The following is a 16495-nucleotide window of genomic DNA, read 5'->3' as shown; positions in this document are numbered from 1 at the left end:
ACAGGTGGTTGTGAGCTTCGCAGTGTGGGGGCCCATCCCCTTGCAACAGAGCCAGCACAGATGGAGTTTGCCCCTCTCTGCCATTTCTCCTCTGAAGCTCATTTCACATCTTTTGTCTTAACACCTGTCTCAGGGTTTCTATTGCTGTGATGAGACATCATAACCAGAAAGCAAATTGGGGAGGAGAGATAAGGTGGTAGGTGCTCCTTTCTTTTTGCCAGCCTATAGAGAAAAACTGTGTATGTTTCGGGACATTAATTATTTTTCAGCACCCACCCATCTGGGGATTGAACCAGAGCCTTGGCGGTGCTAGGCACATTTGCTACCGCTGGGCCATATCTTCAGACTTAATCCGTTTAAAACTTTGAAATACGTGAGATAGTAAAATGCAGTTATATTTCTGTTTAGTATTTTCCTCACTTTGAATGTCAAGGATTCTTAAATCGTGTGAACATTATGACAGTAAGTGAAATTTTATTTATAAATCTCTTAATTTCTTATAGGATTGAAGGAAAGTGGATACAGCAAAAAAAAATTTTTTAAGTGCCCTAAATACAGATGTTTAAAATTAAATTCCTTTCGGCCGATTGTGTATAGTGTCCGTTTACAGGTAGATATATCCTGCATAGCCTTGAGCTCTGGCTCTATTACCAGCTCTGTCCTTCTGGGGTTTTATGGTAATGGCTAGGGCATTCTGTGTGTGTAAGCAAGTCTCCTTGGTTAATGACTATGTGCCATTGATTAGATAATGTATAAGGCTGCAATGAGGGCTGATGGCTGTCTTCATTGTCCTTTCTGGGAGGGAGGTCACCTTTCAACACCATTAACATCCAGAAGTTTCTTAGAGAGCAGGGTCCTTTTGTATTTGTTGCCTTTGGGCCTTGGGGTTGGTCTCCAATTTCCTTTATGGATTTGTAAACTTACACTCTCTTTCTGCTATATTTATCACAGGAATGGCCTTTTAATTACAAATTATCCTTCTGTCTTACTTGCTTTTCCATTGCCATGACAAAACACCATCACCAGAGTAACTTATAAAAGAAGGTGTTTAATCTGGTACTCACAGGATTAGAACCCATAACCATCATGGCTGGGATCGTGGAGGCAGGTTAGCCTGGTGCGGGAGTGGTGGCTGAGGGCTTACTTTCCACTCTCTAACTGCAAGCAGAGAAGGAGATGCTTGTATTTATCGCATCCTCCAGCCGTACAAACACTCACCCATTTCTCCTTTTCCCTTCTCTCCTGCAGATGAACACAATGCCGTCCAGAAGAAAACCTTTACCAAATGGATAAACGCCCGATTTTCAAAGGTAACCGAGACTTACATGGATTTCCCTGCCCTGTCAGCGCCTCCTTGAAGCGTGTCTAGGTAGCTGAGAAAGACAACCAGTTCCTCTAGCATGGTTAACCGTTGAAACTCTGGCAGCCTTTCTGCCCTGTGCAGTGATGGTAGGCTTTCCTGTCTGTGAATCTGGCCAAACCCCATTATCTGTCCTCGTTTTCCTTCAGAGAGCTGTTCTTTCTCAGTGTGTTTCTATCAGAATGTATTCAGCACAGCGCTCAGGATTTCTTCCTTATTTGGGGGCGGCGGGGGCGTTGAGGGTGTTAGATTGCCTCGAGGTGAGATGTTTCACATTGGTTGCAAATGTGATCAGCCCATAGTTTTAGGAGGTAGACCCTCCCCACCCCCATCATGTCTTGTGGGTTAATTGATTGTGAGACTCTCCTGTAAGCTGAAGAAGAAAGATTTCTCTGGTTGTCTTTATAATCGAAAGCTCCTTTCTTTTAAATGTTTTGCCTATGTGTATGTATGTGCACTGTGTATGTGCTGGCACCCTCAGAGGTCAGAAGAGAGCGTCAGGTCCCCTAGGACTGGCATAACAGACAGCGTGAACCATGATGAGGGTGGGTGCTGCGGACGGGACTGGGTCCTGTGTAAGAGCAGCCAGTGCTCTTATCTGAGGAACAATCTCTCAGGTCTCTTGAAACCTCTTTTAATTAAAAGTAGTATTTGAGCCAGGTGTGGTAGCCCACACCTTTAATCCCAGCACTCAGGAGGCCGAGGCAGGCGAGTCTCTGAGTTTGAGGCCAGCCTGGTCTACAGAGCGAGTTCCAGAACAGCCAGGAACACACAGAGAAACCATGTCTCAAACAAACAAAACATCGTGTTTGAAAATGATCTGTATTTGAAGTTGTAAAGGTCAGGGTCACAGGCTCTGAGAAAAAGTGAGGCTATTTTAAGGTTACTCTAAGTAGTGCTACAGTTCAAAGTTGCCACTCGATGCTTGGGAGGCTGAGGCAGGAGGATCACTTGGACTCAGAGTTTGATGTCAGCCTGGGCAGTATAGTGAAACCCGATCTTCTAAAAATAAAAGAAAACAGTACTTCTCCAGATTTGTAGCTTACAGTTGACTGCAGCGTTTCTTAGGTTTTATAGCTTTTTGTTGGAGGATATTCATCTTGCCTCTGAGAATGTGAAGGATGTAAAAACAGACTTTTGATAGATGAGTGACGAATGTAGAGTTGGGGGGACAGGGGGATGGCTTAGTGTGCAAAGACCCCTGCTGTCAGTCCCGATGTCCTGAGTTCAATCCCTTGGATTCATGTGGTTGAGGGAGAGAACCGATTTCAGAGTTGCCTTCTGACGTCCACATGTTCAGGTGTCCCCCCCCCCCCCCCCCGCACGCACTGCAAAGGGCATGCATGCATGCATGCTCGAGAGCACAAAGACAGTAAATGAATTAATACATAATTAACGTAATAGAATGAGTCACTAAGTAGTACGTGTGTGCCTCTGTGTATGATCATTTGCAAAAACGGTGAGGCATGATGTCAGGGTTTCATATATTATATATAAAAATGAATTTAGGGAGTGATGGAAGAACAGAGGTGCCTCATGGTTGGTGGTTTCATGTACCAGGTTGTTTGAAAGCATCGTTAGCCTTTTTTTTTTGGTAGGTTTTAAGCAACCCATGGCACGGCCTTGACAGCATTCACGGTTCCTCCTTCCGTATGTGCATGTACCACACTCTCAGTGCAGTTTTAGCAGCCGAGCGTGTGTAGCTGGAGAGGCAGCTTTCTGCAGCCTCATGAGAGCTCCCGTAGGGGAGCCGCCATCCTGGTTATTACTGAGGTCACGGTCATTCTCTGTGATGGAAACTAGTCAGTCCAGTAGGTGTCCTTCTCAGCCGCTTCATGCACTTGCTAGGAGAAGAATTGCCGTAGAATGAAATATTAGAGGTCATGCTCAAAGTCTTGGGGACCTTGGTTGAGGCAATATTTAAAGCTGAGTGAGTTTCTTCTGCCCTACTGTTGAGGATGGGGTGCAGGAGACAGATCAGTGGAACAGGGAGAGGGCACAGGGTTATACAGACAGCTGAAAATGAATGATGGAAGAGAAACTTTTTTTATTGATGGTCATTGACAGTTTTAGGAACTCAAATAACATAGAGTCTGTCTAGTAGGACCACAACGGGTTACTTAGTGAAGTTGGTGTTTAAGTATGTGCATTTCTAAGAAGGCACGGACATCTGTCTACCTCCTGGAACCATGTTACTATTTTGTAGTTCCGGGGGGTGGGGGGGACTTTAGTCTGTTTGTTCTGGGGTGTTCATGGTTCCTGCTAGGAGAGGAGAGGTCACAGACAGTGCTTAGCACACTGCTTTGTGCTCTCACAGAAGCTGCAAACTCTTGTTTAGAGAAAGGTTCAAAAGTGGGACGACCTTGAAAACTCCCTCAAAGCCTATAAGGAATTTACACAAGACCCAAGGAGGATGGGAATATAAGGAGGGAAAATCCTGTCAGGCCCACAGACTTCCTCCATGTTCTGGTTTCCTTCCTTCCGCTGGGTTTAGTCTGCGGGTGGATAGAGAGGGTGAAGCATTTTCATAGGCTTCCAGATTTCTGTGGATTCCTATGCAGCCTAACTCTGGCTGGGCTGAGAAAGGTTGCCTTGTGATTTCCATGCAGCCTCGTCGGGCAGTCCCAAGGTTGGTCTGTCTGTCTGTCTATCATTATCAATCATCTACCTATCATCTATCTATATCTATCATCATTATCAATAATGTATCATTATCAATCATGTATCTATTGTTATCAATCATCTATCTGTCTGTCTGTCTATCTACTATCTATATCTATATAAACAAAGAGTCCTGTTGAAGAGAACAGACTTATTTATTTCTCTTTTTACCTAGGCCCATTGGCAAATATTTCAGTGAACTCTGAAATATTAATTTGTGTGTCTGCTGGCTCCTTTCCCTATGGAACTCCATGATGAGAAATCCAAATAGACATCAATGACATCTTCCGCCATTTTAGGATTTTGTTTTTAAAACAGACCTCTTGTTGGACAGTTCATTCCTGGCCCCTCCCTATCCAGAGTATCAATCAGATAACAAGTGACATCTTGTTAATGTTTACACCTGCATGCATTCAGAATTTGCTCACTCTCCATATTCACTGACACCTTCTTAGTCATTATTATGTATATTAGAAAAATTTGCCAATGTTGTTAAAATTGGGAAAAACTGAGTAGATACCTTCCTTACTGGGCTTAGCCATCTGGGATAACTCTACTTCCCATTACTTGTTAATTTTTCTCCTCCTCCTCTTCTTGTTCGTATTATCACCATCATTACTATTATAATCATCATTACTTATTTACTTTGAGACGGGGTCTCTGGTATCTCAGGCTTGCTATGTAGCTGAGGATGATCTTGAACTTAGCCCGTATGCCGCCACACCTTATTTGTGAGGGGCTGGGCTTTGGACCTAAATCTTCATGCCCGGGAGGCAAGTGTCCTAGCAAAGTGGCCTCACCCTCAGTCACACATTCTGTTATTCATAAGCTACTTTGCAGCTCTATAAATTGTAGAAAATAGATGATGCACATTATTCTCATCCATAAAGATGAAAATTAGCTGGAAAAAAATTGATTAGTACCCGTAGAGCAGCCTATGCATTTATTTCTGCACGTATATTAGATTCTTTTTTTCTGCCTGCAGACTCTTTGGATTCTCCTTTGCACTGATTGTAGCACTGTGTGTGCTCTTCCTGCAAACCATGCATTGGGCAAGCCTTTCCCGCAGCCCAGCGCTTCACTGTGCTTAGGAATTTTGTCTTTAAGCGTGTGGAGCACAGTGACCAGCCATGGGCTGGTTTCCCTCGTTCTCCTTTCCTCCTCCTCCTTTCTTGTTCTCCTGGAGTAGCTGGCATGATCTCAGAGGCCTGCTTGCCTCGTTTTCCTTTATAGGCTATTCCATTGTTAATTGCATTTTTAAAAACTGGACTTGTATGCATAGTGTGAATGTTGATCTCTGACTTTTCAGACCCTTGGCATCAAAGTTCCCTACATTTAGTCCTAGTTTCCTTGCTCTTTGCAGCTGCCTCCTCAATGTGTTCTAGACACATTGTCTGTGTCCCCAACCAGATGGCCTTCCGTGGCCTTTGTGCAAGCCTCCTTTTTCCTCGTCTTCTAGCTCCCGGTCCTCCTTCTTGCTTGAGTTGAAATGTCATGTAGTAACGGGTACCTTTTCTGAGCTCACAGATGTGGGTAGTTATGCTCTGTATACCCAGAGTGATACCCATTTCAGGTAGCTGTAATTCACATAGGTTCACACGTTCATTTCCAGATAGTGCTAAGCTCCATGAAGGACTCTCTCTCTCTCTCTCTCTCTCTCTCTCTCTCTCTCTCTCTCTCCCCTTCTCTCCCCCCCTGCCTTCCTCCTTCCCCCCCTTTCTTCTTCTCTCCTTCCCCCCATCCATTTCTTTTCCTTTTTTTGTTTTTTGAGACTGAGTCTCTTTCTACATAGCCCTGGCCTCCCTGGAACTCACTATGTAGAGCAGGCTCACTGAAATCTGCCTCCTGAATTTTGGGGTTAAAAGGCATGGGCCATCATGCCCAGCCTGAGGGATTATTATTTTTTTTCCCTACTATGCACAACTTTTTTATTTTTTTTTTTTCAAGACAGGGTTTCTCTGTGTAACAGCTCTGGCTGTTCTGGAACTCACTTTGTTAACCGGCTGTCTGTGAACTTGCAGAGATCCGCCTGCCCCTGCCTCTGCCTCTGCCTCCCAAGTGCTGGGACTAAAGTTGTATTGGGGGAAAAAAATAACCTTTTGAGTGCAAGACACCTTAAGGTGTGTTATTTCATGAAAATAGATACAATAGTTTGGGAGTTTTACTGTTTGTTTGTGTTTGTAAAAATGAAAGCAAGGGGCTGGAGGCATGGGTTAGCACTTGCTGCTCTTCTAGAAGCCCCAGATTTGATTCCCAGCATCACACGGTGGCTCACAATCATCTTTAACTCCAGATCCAGGGGACCCAGTCTTAGGCACCGCTGCATGTATACGGTGTACAGACATACATACATGCAGATAAAACACCACCCCCCACATACTCACACAATACAAGAAATGTAAAACTTAGTAAGTCCAGCTGTACTTTCTTTTTAATTCTTGGGCATTGGAGTAATTGTTAGAAAGCCATTTGGATTTTATACATGCCATTCATTTTTTTTTTTGTTCAATAGAATTCTTTTAAAATTATTTATTTATGTATTTTTTTGTATATGGACGTTTTTGTCTGCATGTCCATCTACACACCAAAAGAGGGCATTGAACCCCATGGAACTGCAATTATAGATGGTTGTGAGCCTCTATGTGGGTTCTGGGAACTGAACTCAGGACCTTTGGAAGAACAGTCAGCCGGTGCCGAGCCATTTCCCCAGCCCTCAGTAGAATTCTTCATCATGACACATGGCACCCAGCTATTTAATCCACAGGCTTAAAGCTTAAAATTGGTTCAGTTGTTTCCTTGATAAAAAATAAAGGCCTGATAATACTGAATGATATGGTTATAAAGCTATATCTTTTACTAATAACCATGGGTGGCTATACAGAAACCTTAAAAAAAAAGTCACTCGACCGAGGACATTTGACTTGTGTTTTATGCTGGTGTTTCTTCATGGGTAGATGCCTGACTATATTATCTATGTCTGTAACTGCAAGCCCTTGTTGATACGCTACTGAGTCCCAGTGCTTTAGAGCCTGGGGACCCTGAGAAGCAACACACAACTGCAGTAGTCATGGTCTGGGCTTGTGCAGAGGTGAAGAACACGGAAGTAAGTGGGTGCTTAGTTAAGAAACATTTGCTCAATGTATTTGACCTCAAGCAAACTGTGAGGCAGTTTTGGAAGTAACTGTGTTTTATCCTTTTATCCATTAACCACCCTTGGTCATTATTACCTGTCCTGCATTGTCCAGAAGGATTGGTGCATCTATGGGGGAAAATGGACATTATAACTGTTCAGGGATATTAAAGAAAAACCCATGAGGTACCATCATTGCCTCGCGAAATCTCTGCCCTCCGCCACACATTTCCAAACAGAAACAAGCCACTTTAGACTGTGGCATCTTGTGTAAAATGCAGGGTTTTGGACTCTAGCTGTCAGGGTCTCATTTGCATGTGGCCTTTCCCAAGGGAAGCAACAAAGTTGTTGGGAAATTTGTTCCGACTTTGAGCCTGCATTTTCTTTGGCCCTCTTTCAGAGCTGCTCATCTGGCGGAGCTGTGAGCCTACAAATTACGGACGCTCCTTCATTAGTGTCGTTAGCGGGAGAATACACAAACTTGAAAATGCAGAACAGAATGCATGTTTCTACTATTTTCCTCTTAAATTCCCATAGGTTACAACTCCAGTCTTGAAGTCTACATGGATTGAACACGAGGCAGGGCTGTGAGGAATTTATCCTGGGTTTCTTCTCCATAGGCATTGCTGCCCACGTACCTTTGCCTATAACACGATGGGGGAAGGACGCGTGGGTAACGAGTAGGGTCCTTATTTAACCGCGATGCGCGTGTGTCTTGTTCTTTCCTGCTCTTTTAATCTCGGAAGTCAGTGTTCGTAAATAGGAGGCAGAAAAGAAGGTGCTGCGGAGTGTGTGGTCGGAGTGGCTGGGATCACCATTTCCCTCTTGTGGATGGTTCATCTTCTGGGAGTGCTGTGGGAGCCACTGCAGGCTTCCTTGAGCTGGCACAGAGCCTGGAGCATCTGCTGACTCTGTGTGTGATAGGTGCCCACCAGACATGCTTTTCGCTTAGTTCTATCATTGCCACGTGTGGTAGATGGACGCCAGACAAGCTTCACTTGTCTGTTATCATATGTGTGATAGATGGATGTCAGACATGCTTCATTTGTATGTTATCACATGTGTGATAGTCTGTTAGACATGCTTCACTTGTATGTTATCACACGTGTGATAGATGGATGTCAGACATGATTCATTTATACATTATCACATGTGTGATAGATGGACATCAGACATGTTCCACTTCTGTATTATTACACGTGATAAATGGATGTCAGACATGCTTTACTTCTGTATTGTCACATGTGATAGATGGATGTCAGACATGATTCACTTGTATGTTATCACATGTGTGATAGATGGATGTCAGGCATGCTTCTGTATTGTCACATGTGATAGATGGACGTCAGACATGCTTCACTTGTATGTTATCACCTGTGTGAAGCCTTCTCCTGACACCTGCCTCTGCCTCCCCTCTGGTTTGCCAATGGTTGTTGGCTTCTTTGCTGGGTCACCCTTAGATCTACTTGCAGCCATGTCTCCCGAGGGAGCATTGATGCTGGGTTGCTCTTCTCAGGACAGTGAGCCCAGGACTGGTGTTGCAAGTGTTCAGAGGACACTTCCAGAGGTGGGAAGGGGTGAGAGTGGGCGCCAGTCCAGGATGGTCCCTCCGGGGCTCACTGCCCCTGTCTTCGTGTTGCTGTGCTATTACTTGTCTTTAAAGAAAAGCGCGAGGCTGGAGAGATGGCCCCTTGGTTAAGAACTCCAACTCCTTTTTCAGTGAACTCAGGCTTATTTCCCAGCACCCACAAGGCAGCCCACAAACAATTCCAGGGCATCCTCTTTTGGCCTCCATGGATACTGCATATATGTGGTTAACTGACCACATCAAGGCAAAACATCCATGCATGTAAAATAAAATAAAAATATTTTTAAAAGTAAAATGGACCACAAGTTTTATCTTTTCTCTGAGTTCAAGATCGTTTATCTGCACCATTTTCTGTATGTTGGGAAGCACTTAAATGGCCTCTTCTGAATGGGGAGGATGATGGGAACTTGGCATTTCACCAGGGCTAAGGCACAAAGGAGGTATTCACCAAATATTTGTTTGATTGAATTATTCAACTGTATTTCCTATGCCAGAGAAGTTGCTGCGAGCAGTCTTTGCACAGATTTAAATGTGAGGTTAATGGTCAAGATGAATCAGTTTTTATTTTCATTAAGAGATGACTTTTGACTTTTCTAGATTTTTTCCCAGCACTGATGTTTACAGCCCACAACACAAAAACACCAGAAACGCTTTACGGCGCGGTGCTGGGAAACACATGTTTTAATTCAGTACAGGGTGGGGATTTGTCTTGTGTTTGAGAAGCTGATATCTATATCTACATCTGCATCATCTATATCTACATCATCTATACATCTGTATCATCGACACATCATCTACATGTACATCATCTGTGTCTACATCATCTATACATTATCTACATGTACATCATCTATATCTACATCTATATCTGCATCATCTATATATCTACATCTACGTCATCTATATCTACATCTACATCCTCTATATCTATGTATGTCTATGTCATCTATATCTTTATCTACATCTACTTCATCTGCATCTGCATCTACACCATTTGTATGTACATCTACACTTATGTCTCTCGGTATTTCATTCCAGCAATAGATACTCACTTCCTGTTTGTCACGGTGCTATTCCCTGGTAATACGAGTTAGGTGATAACATGGATTTGGAGCCAGGGTTTGTGGGATCGGACCCTGGGTCTGTCACTCACTTGTTATGCTGTCTTTATATCTTACTTCCTTCACTTATAAAATGGGAATGTTGATGCTGTTTCCTTTAGAACACTGTTGTGAAGAAAGGATGTATATAAATAATGAATGCAAGTCTGTATAATTCTCAGAAATTACCTGTGCACACAGGCTACTATTGTCTTAGACCATTTCACTATTCTACAGCCTGTTTTTGTATCGTCTTTATGTTAAAATCATTTTTATATTTTTAGGTGGTTACAAAGCAGCAAAACATTACTTGATAATTTACGGAAATGACGTGGAGTTTGGATTTCAGTATCCATGAAATTAGAACAAAGTTGCTCTTCCACTTGGCTCACTCATTCTCGTATTAGGAAGGACCATTTTCATATTGCAACAGGACTGAGTAGTTTCAACAGAAAAGGCACACATCCAGCAATGCCTAAAGTCTGTACTGACTTGTCCTTTATACAAGGAATGTTCCCATCCCTTGTTAGAGCATGAACCCTGCTTACACATCTTTACTCTCTAGGTTGGGAGGGGACATGTGCTGGTCCTTTCCGTATTTATATGGAACATTTGTATTTGCATCTGTCAGGAAGATTTAGTGTTTTGTAGTGATAATCCATGTGCATGGTGTGTGTGTGTGTGTGTGTGTGTGTGTGTGTGTGTGTGAGAGAGAGAGAGAGAGAGAGAGAGAGAGAGAGAGAGAGAGATTTCTTTTCTTATAGTGCTAGGAATTGAATCCTGACTATTGTACCTGCTGGGCAAATCTCCTATTTGAATAGATTTGTTCAGACTGTTTTTGAACTTTCTATTCAGATCTAAAAATTGTAATACTCCTGGCTCAGCCTCTTGAATGCTGGTTCTGGATGTATGCCATGAGTATGTGTTTCATGTATAACTTTTTTTTTTTCAGTGCATTTTTCAGTCTGTGTTTTATTGCTAAAATATACGCACACAGGTGCCGAGTTTTTAACTTGCACACCCCTTTAATAATTAGGGGAATGTCTTTAAAACTCCTGAAGACACCAACTTAGAAGCTGACTAGTCGAAGAGCGAGTTCTAGCCTAGCCAAGGCTACAAGACCTTTCCTTAAAACAAAACAAAACAAAAACAAAACAAGCAAAAAAGTGAAAAATTTACCTATCTATCTATCTATCTATCTATCTATCTATCTATCTATCTATCAATCATCTATCTATGAAAGAGAAAAGGAGCTTCTCTTTTGTAGTTCTTCAGATGCTCATGGACAAGCTTTGGCATCATCTTATAAGGCAGTGGTGTAGTGAACAGCAAATAGAAGAGCAGTACTGTACCTTAAGGAATATTCATCTTTTAAGCTATAGGAATGGGTGGAGACTAATACTGTTGCTTAAAGGTTGATGGCAGGGGGACAGGAAACTTGTCTGACCTTTGGGGCAGGGGCATTAGTTCTGGGGAATTGGATCCAGGGCTAAAGAGCCCAGCAGCACCCAGAAGCACGTAGCGATGGAGGACGTTGTGTGTACGTTTGGAACCTCAGAGGTTGATGACTTCTGCCTGCGAGTCCAAGCACTTTCTTTCCCCCTGTCCAGAGGGAGCCTGCCACCCTCCTTGTCCACCGTTCTGGAGGGATTTGGAGCTCCTCCACAGAGAAATGACTGGCACTGTATGCCAAGAATGTCATCACTGCGCATGGTGTGTGCTCAAGGCACCTTCCATATGGTCTGTCATGGGTGTTCATTTGAAATTGGGAAACAGAGGGAAGGAATCGGGCATGCCTGTTTTTTAAGGGAAAAAGGGCTTCCCTCATCCTTGTGTGAGTGATTGGCTTCTACAGGGATAGGACTGTGTCTTTATCTCTTTTCCAATAGACTATTCTAGGGAGAGCTTTTTTGTTTTGTTTTGTTATACACAAGTTTTTATTGACTCTGTGGGAATTTCACTTCATGCAATCCAGTCCTACTCATTGCTCAGTCCCTCCCTATCTGTCCTTCAGAAGGACCCTTCCTTACACTTGTTGTTGAAAAAAATCAGCTCTCTTAATGTGAGGGAAAAGAGAGTGCCGTTAGTGCCTGCTTTAGAGTTTGCAATGGAGCATTCCTGGCTTCTTGGTAATTTCCGCACAAGTGTGCCCTCGTGTGTTTATGTGAATTGTTTTTGAGTAGGAAAGGCTTCCCACAGGTCATCATTTTTGCGAGTTCAGGAGCAAGAAGCTCTTCTATAAATCCTCTAGGATGTTAATGCCATTTTATGGTTCTTTTAAGAAAAGACGTAATTTTAGTTTATGCTTCTGAGTGTTTTGCATGCTTGTATGCATGTATAGCATGCGCTTAGCTGCTGCTTGAAGAGGCCGTTGGACTCCCTGGAACTGGAGTTGTGGATGGTTAGGGGTCACCGTGTATATGCTGGGATCTGAGCCTGCAACAGCAGCAAGTACTCTTAATTTCGGAGCCATCTCTCCAGCCTCAAAAGTACCTTTGGTAACAATAGAAAACATGAAGTTTTGCTTGCGATAGAACTGACAATAGTAATCGATTAACCATTTGAGTTTTTAAGAAACAAGCGTGTGAAGACCAGGTAACATGGCTAAACTTTGTGGCTAGTATGTAGCACAGACTGTGTATAAGGCCATGAATAGACATCCTTTATCATGGCTGATATGAAGAAATACTTGGCATTTGCATCATCTTATAAGCTTTTTGTCATAGTGTTTTGGTGCTGTGGAAAGTGCATGTGAGTTGCTGGAGATTAGTTGATGAAATTCATCCTGTCTCCTGGACCTTACCTGAGCGGGAGTTGAGTTCTGTGGTGGCTGAACTGTCCTCTGGGAGGTGGGAGTGGGGTTAGTAGGAGAGGAGCCTTGAAGACAGGCAAAACGCAAGGGTTGTCTGCCCTTTGCTTTGTTGATAGTAGTTATTTATTCCTGTCTTCAGCTTTCACTGCTTCTAGAAGGTGGCTTCTGTGTCCTGCTAATCGGCTTGTTCCTGTAATCTGTGTCCCTATCACAGTTTCAGCTGGAGAGTCAGCTGAGTTTCAGAGATGGGGTCCAGCTTATTCACCGTATCCATAATGGGTCCTACTTTCCCACTTAGGATCCATGGGCCTTTAAGATTCACGCTAAGAATCCTTTTTGGGTATCGCATGGTATTTATTTAAAACCGAGGGGGAGTAAGTAGGGGAGGGAAGCAGGAAATGCATTTCAGGGTCCTGTCCCTGTTCACCTCAAGTTTAAAATCTTGCTTGGAAGATCTACTTTTTTTTTTTTTTTAAACGAGAAGTAAAAGATAATAGTTATAGATTTTGAAATATCTATGACTGGCTGGAAGGACTTTTAGTTCTGAATATTTCATGTGAAGAAGCAACTTGATACAAGGCCATTACAGATATATTACATCATGCTTTGTGATTTTTTTTTCTTTTTAGTGTATTCTCACACATCATTATACGTTTTGATATTTAAAATGAAATATTTAAAAGGTGACTTAAGGGAGGTTAGGTAACTGAGCAAGGCTCATCAGGTAGTTCTTGGCCAAACTGGGTTTGAGAGTCCTGATTTTCTGAACAGGAATTGCCTTGTTTTAAAAAACTCATCCTGCCACAAGAAGGCCAGATCTGTGAACTGATAAAAAATGTACTGGGTTTCCCCATGTGATCGTCAGGGGGAGTAGATACTGCATGTGTCTATCCTAGGAGTTCTGTAAGCTTTGGCAGCCCAAGTACTGGACTGTGGCTGAACACAGCCAAAAGTATTTTAAATACTAAGGACATGTGGAATTTCTTTTTGTTTTTAATTTTATTGCATTTATGTGTTTATTAGCACACGCACGCAAACACACACATGCGCGCACGCATGCACACACGCACGGACACTCATGCCTCGGTGCACCGGTGGAGTTCAACAGACAACTTGTGGAAGTTCTGTCTTTCCACTATGTGTTTCCTGGGGATTGAACTCAGGCCGTCACAGCCAGCAGTAAGCGCGTTTGCCGCTAGAACCATTTCATCAGCATATGGCGTTTCTGATTCTTAAGTAATCATTCCTTGTCTTTCTTCTTCTTTATTGCAGAGTGGGAAACCACCCATCAATGATATGTTCTCAGACCTCAAAGATGGGAGAAAGCTCTTGGATCTCCTGGAAGGCCTTACAGGAGCGTCACTGGTGAGGGTCCTCTATTTTTCTTAAATAGGGTTGTATGTCCCTCTGGCTGGTCTCACACTGTGTAGTTGAGGGTGACCTAGCTCTTTTGATCCCTGAGTTTTCAGGTGTGTGTACCACCATACCAGGCAGGTTTGGACAGTGCTGGCGTTGGTACCCAGCGCCCCATGCACACATGCCAAGCACTGTGCTACCTGAGCTGCATCCCCAGGCTTTGAGAATGAGGCTGTTGGGGCATCTCTGGTTGTTTCTGGTATTTAGGGCAACTTTGTATACAGTGCTTTAACTGATGCTTGCGTAGAGTGGTGCATAGGTTTTCTTCAGGGCTTCGTTTTCATCCAATCTGAAGTACTTCAAGTGTTTGATGCCCTGAGACTGCCTGTGTCTTTAAAAAAAAAAAAAAAAAAAAAAAAAGAAAGAAAGAAAGCAATGAGTTCATAAAGAGGAGATAATGCTTTCAATGGTGAGCGTGTAGAGATGGCCACATTTAAATGTGATTTAATAAACAGGAAGTAGTTGTTCAGACATTACCATTTCTAGTCAGGGTTTCAGCAATATTTCCATGTTTCTTTTTCCCATCTCACCCAAACCTGTATGTGTAAGGCTCTCAGTCTTCATATGGCCATAACTCTACTTGTGAAGTTTCTTTTGTGGCTTTACTAGTGACCACAGTATTTTACACTAGTGACAGTATTTCTCTAAAGTCACAGAGAGATGCTCTGTTGAAGATGAGATCAACTTCCTCACCATAGCCTGAGTATTACCCACTCTGTCTGCTTCCTGGTGGAGGCTGGGCATCTTCAGGGAACAGCTGATGTCCCCTGAGAATTCTTGGCCCGAGAGGTGGAAGGAAGCTGCCTAGCTTGCTGTGTTCTTGGTGGTGGTGGTGGGGTCTTCTCATGTGACCCTGAATTTGGGACAATGTCTCCTTGCTCTGTTTTTCCTACTTGGCTAGGATGAAGCAGGTACAACTTCTCTGTTACTCTTTTTTGCCTCCAGAGAGGTTTAGCTAGAAGAAGTTTTCTGTAGCAGGATTGATTCTCAAACATGTCTGCCTTCCTCTTAGAGTAATTAGGGCAATGTTAAAAATGGCAAATCCCCACCACAACCTAAGTCCTTCAACTCGCTGTCTGTCACTCTCATGGGGCAGGAAAGTGCCATGCCTGTTTGGAGGTTCCCTAGGAGATTCCAGTGGGCTCCCGGGATAGTGAGCCAGTATTTCAAAATGTTGTTAGTGCCTTTGCATCCTGTGGTACCCAGGCTGGTGCCATGGATACTGGCCCGCTGTTCTGCTTATGTGTCTGTCAGCATCTTACTTGCTTTTGTGTTTTGTTTTCCAGCCAAAGGAACGTGGCACCACCAGGGTGCATGCCTTAAATAATGTCAACCGTGTACTGCAGGTTTTACATCAGAACAATGTAAGTGACCTTTGGGGTTCTTTGCTGTGTTGGGCATTATTTACCGTGACACCTGCTGGCTGCATTAGCCGATGCTTGTACGTGTCCCCTCATGGTAGATATTTTGAAACTGTCCTTTGAGTGAAGGATGAGTCCTGCGGCCTTTCTGATGTTTTCATTGATCTGCAGTGTAACCAATACATGTTTGAGGTTTGCATTGATCCTCTTCCTAACATGGAATTCTATCCTCATTTATATTGCTGTACAAAGGTCTGTGGAGGCAGTGTCCTCGGGGTTGTGTCTGTTACCTTTATTATTTCGTTCCCACAGGTGGAACTGGTGAACATCGGGGGTACTGACATCGTGGATGGAAACCACAAGCTGACATTGGGCCTGCTGTGGAGCATTATTCTGCATTGGCAGGTGGGAAGAATCCCGATCACTTTTCAATAGACCCCGGACATGCGGTGTTTTCCCAGCGCTTGACTTGAACAGGAGGTGTGGATGCCTCCCAGTTCTGAGGTCTACAAGACCATGACCCAAGTGCCAGCAAAGTTGATTTCTTCCCAGGACCTCTGGGGGTTCTGGTTCTTGTCTGTCTCCTAACTGCTAGTTTGCTGAACAATGGAGTGTGTTAGCTTACGGAACCTTAGCTGTGGTCTTCATGACCCATACCCTCAGATTTCCCTTTGTTCTTTGGGAGGGACAAGGGTCATACTGTGTTTAAAGGCCACCCTCCTCCAGTACCTTAAGTAGTTCCATGGACAGTAGCCCTACTTCCAAATATGGTCCATTTTTAGATGCAGGTGACAGGACTTTAATGTATGAGTCTCCAGACAGCACAATCTAACTCACAGCAATTCCCAATGGAAAGTGTTGGCAGCCTGATCTAGATTTCGGGCAGAGGAGAAGAAAGGTATCTTATATTTAATTCAGAAACTTGCCTTATATTCAGACATTAGAAGAGGTTGTAGGAATAGTCTAAGGAATTTCCAAATGCCTTTCATTCAGATTCCCTGAATGTCAGCAGATGTCTGTGTCTGCTTAGCTCCCTTTGGCTTTCTCTCTGTCTGAGTACTTTGGAT

The 16495-nt window shown here is 43.4% G+C and overlaps 1 protein-coding gene across 1 annotated transcript in view; it reads left to right on the top strand.

The window, feature by feature from the left end:
• The window catches only part of Utrn (utrophin), a 456941-nt gene that overhangs the window by 95843 nt on the left and 344603 nt on the right, over positions 1-16495 (top strand). Inside the window, exons 3-6 of the mRNA XM_051206176.1 lie at positions 1249-1310; positions 13924-14016; positions 15354-15431; positions 15741-15833. Of these exons, the coding sequence (XP_051062133.1) occupies positions 1249-1310; positions 13924-14016; positions 15354-15431; positions 15741-15833 (326 nt within the window). The remainder of the gene's footprint in view (positions 1-1248; positions 1311-13923; positions 14017-15353; positions 15432-15740; positions 15834-16495) is intronic.

This window comes from Phodopus roborovskii, unplaced genomic scaffold, assembly GCF_943737965.1.
Source record: "Phodopus roborovskii unplaced genomic scaffold, PHOROB, whole genome shotgun sequence".
Lineage (NCBI taxonomy): Eukaryota > Metazoa > Chordata > Mammalia > Rodentia > Cricetidae > Phodopus > Phodopus roborovskii.
The sequence above is the reverse complement of the archived record's forward strand: the minus strand, read 5'-3'. Positions and strand labels throughout refer to the sequence as shown.